At 42.1% G+C, this 18,334-nt stretch overlaps 1 protein-coding gene across 1 annotated transcript in view; it reads left to right on the plus strand.

Annotated features, from left to right (window-relative positions):
- The window catches only part of SRPK2 (SRSF protein kinase 2), a 252,973-nt gene that overhangs the window by 173,223 nt on the left and 61,416 nt on the right, over positions 1-18,334 (plus strand). Inside the window, 2 exon segments of the mRNA XM_030307792.1 lie at positions 792-877; positions 880-942. Coding sequence (XP_030163652.1) covers positions 792-877; positions 880-942 — 149 coding nt within the window.

Genomic DNA, 18,334 nt, shown 5'->3' on the forward strand with positions numbered 1-18,334 from the left:
TCCTCGAGTTTCTCTAGATACCTGAAAGAAGGCTCTCATCTGTAATCTCTCAAGCTTAGAAACATTTTTTTGTATTGTGGGTTTTCTTATCTTTTATAAAAGAGCAGACTAACCATTATTTAGCCTTTTTGTGACATTTGGAAATTAGCATTTTGCAAACCTTGGAAACCTTGCATTAATGTATGTGCTGCTTTTGTATTTGACTGACAGTGGGTGTTTTCATTGTTTAATTTCCAGTTTGGGGTAGTATTCTTGATAAGCAAGGGAGATAGATGGCTGAATTCCTTAATGAAAATAACTACATCAGTTAATAGCATGTATTAGCTTTTACGAGTTATCCCGGAAACCTAACCACATTGTACTGTTTCTATGGGAAAAGGAATTCTGATTTTAAAATAATGGAAAATAAGTCCTTTTATAAGCTCAGAGCTGCTTTCATCTGTCTTTTTATAATCTCTGTGGGATGTGTTCTAACTTAATAAGGCTATATAGCATGGGGGGGGGGGTTCTCTTTGTTTCCCCTTTATTTCATAATATTGTCAGGACTTACGAAATTTTGAAGCTCTGAGTGAAAATGTGCCTGCAAAGTGTGATTTTTTTTTTTTTTCCCCTCTGGACCTGTATGTTGAAACCTTACTTGAATTTAGCTAAAATGGACGCGGTGCATTAACCAGCATTTCTAGCTAGTGTGTGACAGGTTTATTTTTTTCTTGTGTTAAGAAACTCTCATGTGTGTCCATAATGCAGGGTTGGCTTCTGAGTAAATAGGAATTCTCCTTCTCCCGTTTCAGGCCGGAGCCTCAGCAGAAAGCTCCCTTAGTTCCGCCACCGCCGCCTCCACCACCGCCACCGCCTCTGCCAGACCCCACGCCCCCGAGAGCCAGGAGGAGATCCTGGGATCAGATGATGAAGAGCAGGAGGACCCCGCCGACTACTGCAAAGGTGATCGTGCCTGCTTGTCACTGATGCAGACAGTGTGGTCTATGTTAAATTCACCTCTTGGTGTCAACACCTTTTTTTTTTTTTTTTTAAATGTTTATTTATTTGAGAGAGGGAGAGCGTGAGCGGGGGAGGGGCAGAGAGAGAATTCCAAGCAGGCTCCGTGCTGTCAGTGTGGAGCCCGACCTGGGGCTCAGTCACATGAACTGTGAGATCGTGACCTGGTCCAAAGCCAAGAGTCAGATGTGTTACCAACCCAGGCGCCCCTCATTTTTAATTTCTAGATCATTAAGTATAGAGTGGTACCAGAAAAGGTAAGAGATAGCAGAAGGAAAACTGTAAGAGATAGACAGTATATACATACGTACATACATACTTTCAAGAGGATTTTAATCTAATAGAATTAAAGATACTGTAAGTAGGACAGTTAAGGATAAAAACAGCAGCAGCTATCTAAGAAGAGCATAGAGACTAGAAGGTACCAGGCTCCTGAGGGGAGCCAGTGTAACGGTTGTGCAAGGCAATTGACTTTAAGTTTTCAGACTAAGAGTAACAAGGAACCAGTCCTTTTCTCTGTATAACATTGAATTACATAGTATTCATTGTCTGTGGAAAGAAAGCCTGCTCATTTGTTTACAGAGACAGACTTTTTCCTGGCATTGTACTCAGTGAAAAAGACATTCTGTGGGCTTTGCCATTGTGTGACACAGTGGATTGTGTTTTTAGCTGTGATTTCACAGAAGACATAGAAATTACTCAGGTGAAGTGTTCTTGTATTGCTTTGTAAAGATCAAGAGCATATAGTTAAACTCCTAAAAGGCAAGCGTGTTGTGTGATGAATAGAGGACAGTGTGATCCAGACTGTATGCTTTGTGTAGACTGGACTCTGAGAATGTAGGAGAAAGGGAGGTTGATGTGTCCATTTGACCACCTCTTTGTTACTTAATTTACTCATTTGGACTTTCATATTCTCTCTCTCTCTTTTTTGGACTTTCATTCTCTTTAGTAGATTATCACAGTCTGGAATTCTGAGCTTCTGAACAATTGATGAGACATTGATTTGCTACTCATTAAGTTCAATGTAATCAGATTCCTTTTTTTTTTTTTTTTAAGAATTTTATTTTTATTATTTTTAAAGATTTTTTTTTTAATTTTTTTACATTGATTTATTTTTGAGAAACAGAGTGAGACAAAGTGTGAGCAGGGGAGGGGCAGAGAGAGGAGGAGACACAGAATCTGAAGCAGGCTCCCGGCTCTAAGCAAGCAGTTAGCACATAGCCTGATGCGGGGCTCGAACTCACAAACTGTGAGGTCATGACCTGAGCCGAAGTCAGACGCTCAACCGACTGAGCCACCCAGGCGCCCCTTTATTAGTTATTTTGAGAGACAGACAGGGAGACAGAATCCCAAGCAGGGCTTGGGATTGATGCAGGGCTCAAACCCACAAACCGTGAGATAATGACCTGAGCTGAGACCAAGAGTCGGACACTCAACTGATTGTGCCACTGAGGCACCCAAAGTAGATCACATTCTATACAGAAAATAATAGATGGCAGGAGATGGATACCTGGTCAGGCCATAGAGCATTAATGAATCCCTGACTCCATAGTGTCTTGTATGAATTTATCTAGTGATTGCAGGCCGTCTGGGTGTTGGTTATGGAGTACCATTAGAAACTTTTTAAGTCTCCATTAAGAGGAAGAGAAAATTATGTTCTGTTGTAAAAGTTTAAGAACTCATCTTCTACTCTAACCATAGAGTGGGTTTCCACACCATAGGTGTGGGTTTCTACACATGGAATCAATGTTTTCCTTAGAAAAAAGAATGTAGATCTTTAGCATTTGGAGGAGTAGTGATTATGACCTCAAAGGTCTAAGCCATCCGGTATGGAACATAACAGAGCCTGTGGAAAGGTGAAAAGATAGAGGTTTTACATCCTCCCTCTAAATCTGCATTTCTTGGTTCACAAATGAAGTTGTTTGAAGAGGAGATTTGGACAGTTGTCTTTGATCTCACTGCTTAGGCCCTGTTGTTAGCTTGGTCTGCAGGAACAGTTCTTTTAGCACAGGGGCTCTACCGTGCGGGAATGGGAGCTCTTGTTCTCACATCTGGCACTTGAGTGTGTGGGTCAGGAGATGTAACCAGTATTCTCATTTATCCCTGTACCATCTCTGTAGAGCAGCAGAGGGGACAGACACCTCAGACCGAAATACAGGGCTGTGAATGAAGGATTTCACGGTCAGGGCTGATTTTAGGTAACATTTGCTGAACTCGAACCAGTACTAAAGTCCGCCTCACTGAAACATGTGCGAGATGTAAGCTTCTCTTTCTCTCTGTCTCATTCCTGACTCTGGCAAGTAACTTCTGCTTCCAGTCAGCATTACATGTAGTAGACGCCTTGCTCTGTGAATTTTGTGATCTAGATCGGAACATTTTGTCTAAGATAATGGACATAAATGCATTCAAGGGGTCAGTGGAACTGATTGGGAATGTCTGGGGCAAGAACTGTGCCCCATCCCCCGCCCCCCCCCCCGCCCCCAGCCACAAATAGAGTTTAAGTTTCCAACTTGCTAATTATTCACATCTGAGTTATTTAGTAAATTTTGCCTACAGTCAGGTACATTATTCTTTGTAACTATAATACAGCCATCAAAATCAAGAAGTGACCTTTGTGGGGCCCCCTGGGTGGCTCAGTCCGTTGGGCAGCTGACTCTTGGTTTTGGCTCAGGTCATGATCTCACAGTTTGTGGGTTTGAGCCCCACATCGGGCTCTGTGCTGACAGTTCAGAGCCTGGAGCCTGCTTTGGATTCTGTGTGTCCCTCTCTCTCTGTGCCCCTCCCCTGCTCACGCTCTGTCTCTCTAAAAATAAATAAATAAATGAAAAAAAAAAAGACATTAATATTGTTTATAGCTCTACTATTCATTCCTCAAACAACATTCAGGTTTTGCCAGTTGCCAATATCGTCCTTTATATGAAACCAGTCCTTCCCAGACTCATACTACATTTTGTTTTCTTGGGTTAAAAAACAAAATGCAGCTGATCTAACTGGCCTTATTAAGCAGTTCATGAACCGGGCAGCACCCGCCTGTATCTAGCAAGTGGAGATGCTCCCGGAGTTGTACAGAATGAGAACTTTGAGGGTGAGGCATGGAGTTACTAGCTGAAGAAAAGAAAGGACTGTTTCTTGCCAGAATATCTTCCTTTGGGGCGGGATGAGGGTAGAGAGCAGCAGGATTTTTATCATGCAGATTACCTCATTTGTGCTTATCAGGAAACTTCTGGTTGACTTTTAAAAGGTCACATTCCTGGGCTAGGTTTAAACTAGAATTAAGTCTTGGTTTGCTGTTGTGTTGGGGGGGTGGGGATGATTCCAGTTTGGACTTGTTTTTTGTTTGTTTGTTTGTTTTTTTCTCTTTATTAACACTTGTTTCTTTAATCTGGAACAATTCATTAGTCTTTTCTTGACCTTGTCATTGTTGAAGATTGTAGGCCAATTATTTTGTATAAGGCTTCTTAATTTGGTAAACTGTTTCTTTATTTTGTAGCTGTTTTGGTTTTTTTTTTTTTTTTTTTTTTTTTTTTTAAGTTATCTCTGTGCCCAAGATGGGGCCCTAACTCACAACCCCAAGAATAAGAGTAGCATGCTCTACCAGCCAGCCAGGCACTCCCAGGTTTCTCAATTTGGAATATCAAAACAGTGTTTTTCTATGAGAAGTGTTCTTACTGCGTTTTGTCAGGTAGTATGCGAGTTTGGTTTGCACCATTACAGTTGGTGTTGGTTATTTTGTTTAAGATGGCGTGTGCCAGATATCTGTCCTGTGAAGTTACTCTTTCCTCCTGGTAATTAGTTAGTACTGTATGTTGTTGTGAGTTACTTTGAGACTGTAAATATCCCCCTGCCAACTAACTTGCTTCCTTCTCCCTCTTCTTCCTTCCTCTTCCTGTCTCCACCTGTCCCTTCCATCCATCTCTGTGTCTGGTCATTCTTTCTAGTTACCTCAGATGGGCTCATTCATGGAGTTCCCTTTTGTTCAGTGAGTTCTAATTAGTTATTCTCTTATTTATTTTGATGGCCCAAATTTGGCCATAAGGAGCTCCTTCAGGTTGATTCTGTATCCTTTTGAGATGTCCCTGTCATTCTTTCCAACTTTCAAGTATAGTACACTGTTCCAGGCTTTTCTCGTATTTTCCCTACTCCAGCCCTGGAATCCACTCTTTCTACAAGGAGCCCTCGTTCCTTTTAGTGGAGAATAGTGCTTAGGAAACAAGATCTAGGCGTCAGATGTCGTTATTGCTGTTGAGGCAACAGTGCTTCCAGATACCTTAGCCTAGAGCTAGGGACACCCGTACACTCTTCCTTTAGGTTTATATCTATTTCTATATTTATATTTGTTTCTATTTTTACTTATGTATATATTAAAACACATAAATTAATCAGATGTCTCTAATTCCACTCTAATACCAGGGAATTCAGCCCAATTTTCTCCCTTTCTGTACTTCCGAGTTTCTTTCTTCGACAAATAAGAGGCTAGGTTCTCATTATCCTTGTTACGTTTAATTGTTTGATTAATTTCCTTATATGTGATGAATCACCAGTCATCCTCACCGCTGTTTTGGGCATCTGTCCCCTTCCGGCCTTACTTAGCCTGTGCTCAGATATCTTCGCTGCTCGGCCCTATCTAGTGATGACTGTGGACGGAATTGTTGAGGAAGGGGAAGGGCAGGGGTGGCTTTGGCAGTTCAGGAATATGATTCCCTTAGTCTGGTGAGGTGTCTTTTCTGTCTTCTGGTCACTTCTGTTTTCTTTGACTTCATTCCTGGAGAATGAATCTGCCAGCCACTTTTTAGAAAGAAAACATCATCAACAACAAACCACACTACCCTGTTTTATCTCTTCACAAAAGAACTATTTGTTCACCTTAGGAAAAAGGTTATGTTGGGGGTGGAGTGGAAAGTCCCCCACCATCTCCGCACCCTGCGGTAGCTGCGGTAAGCAACTGGGTGTCTGCCCTTCTGGATCATTCATCACCAGCCAAATTGCATCTCAACATTCTACCTTCTTTTTACCTCTTTATGGGTCTTTCCCCACTCAACACACAGGAAACCTCAGCCACTTGAGCACAAAGGCCACTGTGTAAAGTTCTCATATTGATAAAGCATTCTTCTTTGCTCCTTTCTGCTTGCCTGTGCGTTCTCTTTCTGACAGCCTGTGCCCACTCATCTCAGTTTTTGCTCTCCCGCCAAACTCAGGAGGATTATGGCCTCGGTGTCTGAGAGTCCTGGGTCCAAAATCTGGCTTCCCAGTCCTATGTCCTCAGACAAGCTCCTTTCCATCCAGGCTTCAGCTTCTTCATCTGTGATATAATATCCTCTCTCCGCGTAATGTAACATATAACTACATCGTACCACTCAAGATTTTATGAGGATAAAAATGAGGCAAATACACGAAGTATGTGCCATACTGCCTGGTACAGGAAAGGTGCTTAGGAAATGTGAATTTTAGTTTCCTCTGCTCTGTCTTCATTTATTCATTCTCCCCTCAGGACTGTTCCCGTGTGTGTGTTCGTGCTGGTCTCCTTGTGGCCTCACTGCCTCCCTCTGCTAGGCCTGTTTCCCTGGCCTCTGGAGAGAGAGCTGTTTCAGCATGGTTTCTCTCTTCCTATCTTGTTTTGATGTCGCTTCTGGGCAGTTTGTTTGGATTCTTACTTCCAAGCCCAGGAGATAACACGATCAGGCACGGGGTGAGCCAATAAACAGACACTTCCGGGAGGCCCTTGTGCAATCCTGCTCATTTGGTGAGTGTCTCTCGGACAGACGGGGTAGAGCCCCCTGCTCTGGGGGGATTGCCGTGTAAAGTGGCTTTTCAGAGTGTGACCTTTGTACCACCTGCATCGGAACCACTAGGGGCACCTGGTACGTGGTCCCTGGCTGGACTGTACATCCAGAGTCGGGACCCCTGGGAGTACGCCCCGCACTGCACGTGTTTCACGGGCTCAGCAGGCTCCTCCAAGGTATGTGCCATGCCTCCAGAGCACCACGGCTACCACGAAGAAGTGGCTTCCGTTCACTTCCTGCTGTGTAAGGGGAATTAACTGCTTTGACCTACCTTATGTTTCAAAATGTTTCTGGCCCTCAGCATGTATTTGCTACAAGGACTGGTCCGTGGTGACCTAGGCACCTTGCTGTGTTAACATCCTGCTGACTGCCCTGATGGACTCCTTGGAGCTCCTGTGTTTGGGCTCTCTTAAATCATCCTTCAGGAAGTTGGCACCTTGTACAGTTTCATCACCTGTATTGTTTCTGCAGATACTGATTTCAGCACTTTCATGGGCTGACTTGGTAAGCATGTGTCATTTCCTTAGGCCTTCATCGAACCCTGAATCACATCTTAATTAGGCCCCTCCCTGTGTCCCTCACAATGGTGTCTGTCACAACCTGCCACCCCCCAGTAGTCGTCATGGTGTAGAATTGCACATGTATTTTTGCATGCATCTGTGATCTCCTTCTCCTCAGTCTGGAAGATTGCCTGTGGGCAAGGGCTGTGTATTTTGTCAGTCCCACTGCATGTATACTGTCCACAGTGCAATAAATATTTTTGGTTGGATGAAGGAATTGTCTCTAGTGTTAGGCTCCAGCTAAGGGACAGACAGTACTGATGCTACCTGTGTCTCAGAAGGCGTGTCAGGAGTGAGGAGGTCGATGCACCGTGAAGGACGCACAAGTCGGAATGCACATCTTGCATTTCCTCCCTGGATCTTAAAATTATCCGTAATGCTCCAGAGGTCTTTATTATACACATTTGAGTGACATTCAGTTTGTTTCTTCTGCGGCTTAGGAATATCTTCTTCAAAACGTAGCATAAAAATGTAAATATTCACACACTAGAAAAATGTCAGATGACTTGTAAAAAGTTTAGACTGGCTGAATTTTAATAACTCTCAAAGTTTAATGGTGGTTATACGTTCTCATCAGCCTTGTCTTTCTCAGAGTATGTGACTTATGACTTATAGCTTTAGCTTCTTTTAAAGAAAGCAAGGAATATACCTTACATAGGGTTGCCTTAGAAACCGATATCATACAGCTGGTGTTTTATAGAAGTGTAGTCTTTAGTCTCTCTCTCTCTCTCTCTCTCTCTCTCTCTCTCTCTCTCTCTCTCTATATATATATATATATATATATAGAAATATAGAAATATATATCATATAAATATATGATAACCTTTATTCATTCACAGTTATTTTCCTTAAAATCACTAAAGCTGTGCACATATTTAATCCCACCATGGTTGTCTGTGTTTTTAAAATTAGTTGGCTTAATTTGGCTTACTTGAGGCCTTAAAAAGAAATTCTCTTTATCTCTATGAACAGAATAATAGATGCTCTTGAACTGATTACATAGGCCTTCTTAACATTTCTTTCATGGGGCCTGAGGAGATTCTGATGCCTGATAGACCCTGGTGCTGTGATTTGCTGCTGACCAGGGTATTGATCCCTAAGCCTTAGTTAGCATGACAGTTGAATTCTTTGAGGCTTACTATGTGTACAGTGTTGTGTTTTACTACAGGGAATATAAAGGTGAGTGAGAAACCAGCCCCCACTCTCTAAGACTTCATGGGCTAGAATATAAACTAGTCAGTGACAGAACCTCTGCTGGTCTTGCGTTCGCAGTCTGTCCCTGGACCTAGTAGAATAATCTGTGGCTTGCTAAATAGTGACCGAAGAGAGCAGATCAAGAAACTTTTTAAATACCCCTTTTCATCTTTATTGTGTAGTTACTTGTAAGATGAAAAAAAATGAAAGATTTGTGATTGCCTTTAGAGGAATAAGTTTGTTTGGTTAGAGGTAAAAGACTTCATAGAAAATGTAAAGGGGGCCTTGCCACTTGGGATTTATTAGACTTTGTTGATAGCATAGGGCACTTCTCTGACCCCACCTGCAGGCTGGGAAGGTTCTCTGGAAAGCTCTAAGTGACCTTGTTTTCCAGTAAATAGCAAGCTAAAAGCTGATGTGTAGGTTAGGTTGAAGAGGTGTTTGGAAGCATGATGTAGAGGACGAAGATGAAGGTAAGAAATTTGTACATGAAGTAAATTAAAACATCAGTTAGGAATATATAGTGAAAAATACAAAGTTGAACACAGAACAGTTCATGTGTGTTTATGTCAATTTCTTGGGATTTTCTGCACATACAGTCATTTATCCTTTCACTGCAGATACACACCCCCCAGCCCCCTGTTAACATTCTTTATGCATTTTATTTCTCTTTCTTCCTGCATAAGGTTGAATAGAAGTGGTAAGAGTGGACATTGTTAATTGTGTCTGATTTTACAGTTAAATGTGTAGGTATTTTTTAGGCCTCTTTACAGGTTGTGATGGATCATAGATTGAAATGTAAAGCTAAAAGTATAAAGCTTATAAAAAGAAAAAAGTAGGAGGATATCTTCACAGCCTTGGAGTAAGGGAAGATTTCTTAGAGAATATGCAAGACATATTAACTACAGAATAAGAATTAATAAATTGGATTTCATCAAAATAAAAAATACTTGCAGATTAAAAGGCATTTTTAAAAATGAAAAGACCAGGGGCGCCTGGGTGGCTCAGTCGGTTAAGCGTCCGACTTCAGCTCAGGTCACGATCTCACGGTCCGTGAGTTTGAGCCCCGCGTCGGGCTCTGGGCTGATGGCTCAGAGCCTGGAGCCTGCTTCCGATTCTGTGTCTCCCTCTCTCTGTCCCTCCCCCGTTCATGCTCTGTCTCTCTCTGTCTCAAAAATAAATGAATGTTAAAAAAAGAAGAAAAGAAAAAAAGAAAAGACTAGCCTCAGACTAGGAGAAATATTGGCTACATAGATAGCTGACAAAGAACATGACTGGGAGAGAGAACATAGGAAGTCTTGTGGTTTTGGAGAAATATTCTTCATGTTGATTAGGGCGTAAACATTTGTCAAATAATCAGGGAATTATGTGCATAAGACATTTGATTTCCATTGCATGTAAATTTTATCTCTATTTAAAAGAAGGTAGGGACAGCTGGGTGGCTCAGTCCTTTGAGCTCAGTCTGTTGAACGTATGACTTCGGCTCAGGTTATGATCTTGTAGTTTGTGAGTTCGAGCCCTGTGTCGAGCTCTGTGCTGACAGCTTAGAGCCTGGAGCCTGGTTCGGATTTTGTGTCTCCCTCTCTCTTAGCCTTCCCCCACTCGTGCTCTGTCTCTCTCTTTCTCAAAAATAAATAAACATTAAAAAAAAGAATTGCTAAGTAAAGGTTGCCATACCTACTTACGTGTGGATTATAGGATTTGTGTGTGTGTGTGTGTGTGTGTGTGTGTGTGTGTGTTACCTCTTTGCTTGTTTTTCTTGGTTTTCTGTATTGAGCATGTATTTCTTTGTAAGTAGGAAAAAAATGTTTTTAAAAAGAAAAATACAGCAGTGAGTAGGAACCATTGTAGATTTTGCACAGGGAATTGCTATATTTAAAAAAGATTAATCTGTGAATCTTGAATGACTAGAGAGAGAAGATACATAGAAAGGCGAAGGTCGAAAAGCAAACAGCACCACAGAGGAAGCATCTTGATCATTTGACAAACAACTGAATATGGAGGACAGCAACGAAAACATTCCAAGTCTTGAACCTTGATGTGACTGGAAGGAGAGCAGTGCCTTCTGGGCATCATTTTTTTTTTTTTTAAGGACCCTGTGAATTTTGAATCTGCTTGTTATTTCTTCTTGGTATTGGATATTATTTGGCTATTAAAAAAAAAACTTCCAGCCAAATAAACATGCAGCCTTGCCCTACCAAGTGAGCAGGAATTTCCAGCACTGCGTTCTGTGTCCTGACTCCACCGCAGCATTATTCTATTTGATTTTTTTCTGGGCTGTTTTTTTCTTTGCCCCAATTTCCTTCTAATTTTGTATCTTGTATTGTGGTTTTACAAACTGCCTCAGTTCCTTCTTGGAAAGTAGATTTGTCACTGTTAACACGAACAGTGAAATCATAGTTGGTCTGGGGAAATTTTGTTGAGTTTGACTTTATTCATTTTAGTTTAAAGAAGCTGGTGTAGATATCAAAAAGACAACTAGCAGTAGGAGTCTGGGGCTCGGAAGAGCAACTAGCAAATGGTGTAGTAAAGAATTTAACATTGTCCAAAGAGAGGTCTGGCCTTTTCCCTAAGTTCTGTGTGATAATGTCTAAGCTCTTGGAGTGTCCAGCCTCGTAAGTGTCTGTTTACCTGGGGGCCTCAGGCCATGCACTGGCAGAGCCCCAATAAAGACTCTGAGCTCCAGGGCTAGATGAGCTTCTGTGGTTGGCAGTACTCTGTGTGTGGTCACCTGTCATTACCCAGAGGAATCGGCTCTGTCTAGAACTCCGCTGGCAGGGGACACCTGCGTGCTGTGTGTTTGGGACCCTCCTAGATTCTGCCCCCTACATCTCTTCCCTTGATTGATTTTAATCTGTGGCCCTTATGTTGTAGTAAGAGGTGACCGCGAGTGTAGCACCCTTCAGGGAGTTTTGTGAGCCCTTTTTACAGATGATTAACTATTACAGCCTAGCTGCAGACTCGCAGCTCGTGTCAGCCAAGAGAGCCCCGCAGTTCCGTGCGAAGTCGACGTGGTCTTGTGGCCTCCTCCCCAGCCTTACACAAGTACTGCAGATTTGGTAGGAAAGTAAATCATGCAGGAGGTGTTAAGTGAATAAAAAAGATGCAGAAAGCCTGTTCAGGGACAGGCCTTTGAGAGATTCGGTGGAATCTAGGAGGAGAAAGAACGAGTTGAAAGAAACAGAGCAGCCAGGGAGGTAGGAGAGCAGCCAGAGACTGGGGGTTCTGCTTGACATGGAACAGATTGGGGAACTGAGCACACAGCAGCTCTGTTCGTCTCCGTGAAAAATCCCTATACATATTCAGTTGTGTGAGTGGAATTTTCCAGTTTTTGGGTATAGAGGGGTCTTACTTGCATTCTAAATGTCAGTGGTTCTTGTCCCTACCTGTTAGCTCCCTGCACGGTTGGCACTTTGGGATCTGCATGTCCCCAGAGGTGGGTGGCATGGGACCTGGGCCGGAGCCACTGTGACATCTGTCATGGACTTCCTCGCTGCTCCGGGCGCTGCCAGCACCCACTGTGAGAATGCTTTTGGCCATGCTGCCGGGGCTTTCCCCGCCGTGCTCGGTGCCAGAGCGGGACTGGGTGGTGCAGCAGCAGTGACAGAGCCCAGTCCAGATGCCACCTCTGTCTCCACTTAGTCCAGCAGGGGTGTGCACAGCACCACCTGTGCCACTGCACCTGTGCACCTCCGCGTGCCCTTTGCGGATACGGTTCCGGCAGCCACCCCGCAGCCCTCTCTCTGCTGGCCTGCGCTGCTGGGCTCGGGAGTCTGCTTCAGAAAGAGTGCACTCAGTGATGGCTCGCTTTCCTGCCCCATCCTCTCCCAGTCCCCTTACGGACTCACTGGAACATAAATTCCTTTACCTTCCTTCTTTGGCCAAAACCCGAAGCACTCTTGCACGTCATTTCTTTCACTGTGGCTCCTCAGGACCATCCACCGATTATCTCGGTGGGCCCAAGCATGTTTGATTCTTATGTGGGGTCTAAGGATTGTGAAAACACTTTTTTATAAACAGAACCTAGTAATGGGACAGGTTTTGGAATAATTTATCTTCTCCCTTTTTTTTTAATTTATTTTTACTGAGATACGATAGACACACAACATTATGTAAGTGTAGGGTGTATGTCTTCTGAGTTAAGGTGTTGATTTGGTACATTTATATATTGTACCATGGTTACCCTCCTTAGTGCTAGATAACATTTCCATCGTGTCACGTAATTATCATTTCCCTTTTTTGGTGGGAATGATTACAGTCTATTAGCAACTTTAAAGTTTATAATAGAGTTGCCTGTAGTTTTTATTTCCCACTTGAAGCTAGTAGATAAAAAGAACTGTATTCTTAAGAGTTCCATATCCAGGTCCCTCTCCTCCTTAGCATTGATGTTCTGGATTAGGCAGAATCATGATGATTTTCCTATTTGTCTGTATTGGATCCTGAGTCAGCTTAGAATTGAGAATATTGAAATGAAGTAAAAGAGTTTTAGATTTTGTTGTTGTTGTTTTTTCTTTTTCCTATTTATATTGACTAGCAGTACTTGAAAACCTGCTATTTTTTTCCTCCTGCAGTTTTCTGTATTGATTACAATACTTCCCCCAAACCCTAATCCATGGGGGTTATTTTCCAGGACCCTCCAGTGAATGCCTGAAGCTTCAGGTAGTAGCAAACCCTATATATACTATGTTTTTTTTCCTATACGTACATGCTTGTGATGAAGTTTAAATTGTAAACAGATCAGGCACAATAAGAGATAACAACAACAATAATAAAATAGAACAGTTATTACAGTACTATAATAAAAGTTATTGTGTAAATGTGGTCGGTCTCTCTCTCTCTCTCTCAAAATGTCTTACTGTTTGTATTCACCCTTGTGGTAGTGGTGATGTGAGATGATAAAATGCCTGCTAGATGACATGAAGTGAGGGAATGACAGACCTAGTGTTCGGCTACTGTTGATCTCCTGGTGATAGGAGGGGAATGACGTAGGCACTGTGACCTAGCATTAGGCTACTGTTGATCCCCTGGTGATATGCCAGAAGGAGGGTCACCTGCTTCCAGACTGCAGTTGACCATGGCTAATTGAAACTGCTAGGAAGAGAGGAGTACTGTACATAAAATTTCCCACTTTAAAGGCTGTGATTTATTGGTTTTCAGTGTATTTACAGACTGGGCAGCTGTTAGCACTGTCTAATTCCAGAACATTTCATCACCCTAAACAAGAATCACGTTTGTTAGCAGTCAGTCTTCCCTGTTCTTCCCTGTTCTTCCCAGTCCTTGGCAACCACTGATGCTTTGTGTATGAGTTTGTTTATTCTGGACATTTGGTGTAAAGAGAGCACTATAGTGTGTAGCCTGTTGTGGCTGGCTCAGCATCGTTTTAACTTTGGTCCATGACGTCACATGTATTAGTACCTTCTCCCTTTTTATACTGAATAATATTCTGTGGTCGAGATATTATATTTTGTTTACCCATTTATCATTTGGTATACATTTGGTTGTTTCTCCTTTTTTGGCTATCAAAATATGCTACTATATATACACATACATACACATACACTTTGTATATGAGTTAAGTGGGCATGTTTTCTTTTTCTTGGGTAACCCTAGGCGTGGAATTGTTGGGTCATATTGTAACTCCTTGTTTAAATATCTTGAGGAATTGTCAGACTGGATTTGTGAAGCAGCCACATGTCACTGTATATCCCCACCAGCAGTGTATGAGGATTATAATTTCTCTGTATCCTTGCCAATACTTACTTTTGTTTTGGCCATTCTTTTCTTATGGAAGTGGTATCTCATTGTGATTTTGATTTTCATTTTTTTTTTTTTTAATTTTTTTTTTCAACGTTTATTTATTTTTGGGACAGAGAGAGACAGAGCATGAACGGGCGAGGGGCAGAGAGAGAGGGAGACACAGAATCGGAAACAGGCTCCAGGCTCTGAGCCATCAGCCCAGAGCCCGACGCGGGGCTCGAACTCACGGACCACGAGATCGTGACCTGGCTGAAGTCGGACGCTTAACCGACTGCGCCACCCAGGCGCCCCTTGATTTTCATTTTTTATTTTTTATTTTTTTAAATTTTTTTTTTCAACGTTTATTTATTTTTGGGACAGAGAGAGACAGAGCATGAACGGGGGAGGGGCAGAGAGAGAGGGAGACACAGAATCAGAAACAGGCTCCAGGCTCTGAGCCATCAGCCCAGAGCCCGACGCGGGGCTCGAACTCACGGACCGCGAGATCGTGACCTGGCTGAAGTCGGACGCTTAACCGACTGAGCCACCCAGGCGCCCCTGATTTTCATTTTTTAAAAGACTCTTGATATTGACCATCCTTTCATATGCTTATTGGCCATTTACATATCTTCTTTGGAGTTTCTATTTGTGTGTGCCTGCATATGTACTCACATGAATGTGCTGAGGCCATGGTTCATAGTAACACACGTTGTTTTCATTAGAGAGTCCATGAGAATTTTCCTCCACTCTCAGTACATGGGAAAGTATACTGCTACCCCAGATGTCCTGATTTATTATTAACGGTTTTAACACTGTTGTGATGCCCCCATTTCCTTATCGGCTTTTGATGTTAGAACTTGAGGTTCACAACCATGGTGGAAAGTGACCAAATATGCATATTCCTATAGCTCTTTATTTATTATTAAATTTTTTTTTAATGTTTATATTTTTTGAGAGACAGAGAGAGATAGAGCATGAGCAGTGGAGGGGCAGAGAGAGAGGGAGACCCAGAATCCGAAGCAGGCTCCAGGCTCTGCGCTGTCATCACAGAGCCCAACACAGGGCTCTGACTCACAAACTGTGAGATCATGACCTGAGCTGAAGTTGGACGCTTAACCAACTGAGCCACCCAAGCACCCCAGTATAGCTCTTTATATTGTGGAATATATGTTTACTTCTTATTTGCTAGTTCAAAAAATTATTATGAAAGTTTTATATGCTTAATGTTAAAAATTCAAACAAAGTAGGAAGTAAGCAAAAACTTAAAATTCTCACTTTTACTTCCAACGCTTTTCCACAGTCCCATTTCTCCAAGGTGAATTGAAAGGGTTTATCCAGAAATTAATACGTATATATGCACATCCATCCATATGTGTATAACTTCCATAAATGAAATTGATCTGTGCATAATCCATATAATGCTATTTTTTTCCCAGCAACATGTATGGAATCAGTTCCATGAATAAATACAGTTCTGCATCATTGTTTTCTGTATAATGTTGTGTTCTTATTTACTTACTCTAACTGTGTTTTGATCAGATATTTAAAGGTTTTCAGTTTTCACTATTGTAAATAATGCTGCTGGGAGCTGCTTATATATTCATCTTATGCATTTGTTTTGAGCATAAATATGTAGAGAGGATTAGCTAGTTTTAAGCACAGCATATTTTGATTTTAACATGTCAACAGTTGTGGAGCTTGGATGGCTCAGGCACTGGAGCATGTGACTCTTGATCTCCTGGTCGTGAGTTCGAACCCCACATTAGGTGTAGAGATTACGTAAAAATAAAATCTTAAAAAAAAAAATGTCACCAGTTGCCCTCCAAAAAGATTATACTGATTTACACATATGTTGGAAGTACATGAGTATGGTTCCACATGGCACCACTAACTACATGGTATTACCAATAGTCTCTTTGTTTTTATTTATTTCTAATGTTAATAATGTCCATATTTTTATTTTATTCTTTTTGTGTCATGTGACGTTGTGTTTATTTTACTTTATTTTTAAACTTTATTTATTTTTAAAAAAAATTTTTTTTTTAACGTTTATTTATTTTGAGACAGAGACAGAGCATGAGCGGGGGAGGGGCAGAGAGAGAGGGACACACAGAATCGGAAGCAGGCTCCAGGCTCTGAGCTGTCAGCACAGAGCCCGATGCGGGGCTCGAACTCACAGACCGCGAGATCGTGACCTGAGCTGAAGTCGGACGCTTAGCCGACTGAGCCACCCAGGCGCCCCTAAACTTTATTTATTTTTGAGAGAAAGAGAGAGAGAGCATGAGCCCTGGAGGGGCAGAGAAAGAGGGAGACACAGACTCTGAAGCAGGCTCCACACTGTCAGCGCAGGACTCGACGTGGGGCTTGAACTCATGAACTATGAGGTGAAGTTGGACTGAGGCACCCAGGTGCCCCTGTGTTTATTTTTTAAAGAAGATTTAACTCTTAGACTGTAATTTCTTCGTCATATCTTGATTATGCTTTACTCTTTTGTCCTTTTATATGCTAATTAAAATCACGTTACCTCTTTCTGCAACTTTCATTGATCCTTTCAGCCTACTCAGCTCTTTTCACTATGTCACTCCTACTCAGCGTGAACGTTCAAACTTGAATCTCTCATCAGACTTCCAGACCCAAATTCTTCCCAGGAGAATACTCATTTTTCCTATACTAGTAATACAACTGAGATGGTAGTGTTCCATCTAAGACTATTAGGTCTGAGGCATAAAAGTAGGAGTTTTCAAGACAGCAGGATATAATAAATAGCAGCATTCAATAAATAGCACCCTCACATTTTGAGGAGGGTGAAAGCTAAGACAAGGCCAGTGAGAATTACCTGCAGGGAGAGTTCCCAGTGACACCAATGCCTGGGGCCAGTGATGGGTCATGGAGATGTCCAGGCATACTGGAGAGACCATAGCAGGATCTTGCATGAAACTTAGCCGTCAAATGAAGAGAACATTTTATAGCTTGTTGGGGGGTGAGGTCGGATATGAACCAGGGAAAGTTGATTTTGGGACAGGATACCTTGAGCGTATTTCTAGGCAGAAGAGAAGCAGTCTGACGAGAGGTTGAAGGACCAGCAAAGAAAGAATTAAATGAGTGATTTGGGGGGATAGTAGTCTTGGAAAGATTGAGGTTACCTCTTTCTTGCAGAATATAGGAGCTTTTAACATAGCTGTTGTGGCGAGCAGAGTAATGACTCTTCTGGCTATTATTGTTGTGTAACGAATTATCCCAGAACTTGCAGCCTTATGCCAACTTTTAATTTTGCTCATGATTTTATGGATCAGGAATTTAGAAAGGGCAAAGCTAGGATGGTTTGTCTCTGCCTCATGATATCTGTGGCTTCAGCTGAGACATCTCAAAGGCTTGAAGTGACTTGATAGTTGGGCCCTAGAATTATCTGAAAGCTTACTCTCATATCTGGCCCCTGGACCAGAAGGATTGGACCATTAGAACTGCCAGCTGGAACACCTCCATGTGGCTTGGCTTCCTCATAGCATGACGGCTTCAGAGTAGTCAGACTTCTGACTTGGTGCCGGAGTTCCAAAAGCAGACACCTACCTTACAAAGTGACAGTTTCATCGCCTTGTACAGCCTAGCCTCAGAAATCACCCAGTCACTTGTACTGCGTTCTTTTGTTTGGAAGTATCTCAGAAGCCAGTCAGACCTGTAAAGAAGAGAAGTAGAGAGTTCCTTTTCTTGATAATAGAACTTCAGGGCTCTAGAAGAGCAAGTGGTGTGGAAGATACTGTTGGCATCCTTTTTTAGAGAATACAGTTTGTCAGAAGAATGTCACAAGAAATTAATTAAAGGACATTGCTGACTCCCCAAGTATGTTTAGCTGTATCTGTTTTGGGTGTAATCATTTAACTGCTTTTCCTGGAGCATAAATTCATTTAATACTCTTTTTGTCTGGCATAGATATAAGCCATAAATCTAAAGCCACAAGCCTAAAGTCCTAACTATATGTAAATGCTGTGTTGGGTACCTAACATAGGAGTAATGTACAAGTTGGTACATGAGTTAGGCTTTCTCATGATGATTAAGCTAGAAAGCACGAAT

Source organism: Lynx canadensis, chromosome A2 (genome assembly GCF_007474595.2).
Source record: "Lynx canadensis isolate LIC74 chromosome A2, mLynCan4.pri.v2, whole genome shotgun sequence".
Lineage (NCBI taxonomy): Eukaryota > Metazoa > Chordata > Mammalia > Carnivora > Felidae > Lynx > Lynx canadensis.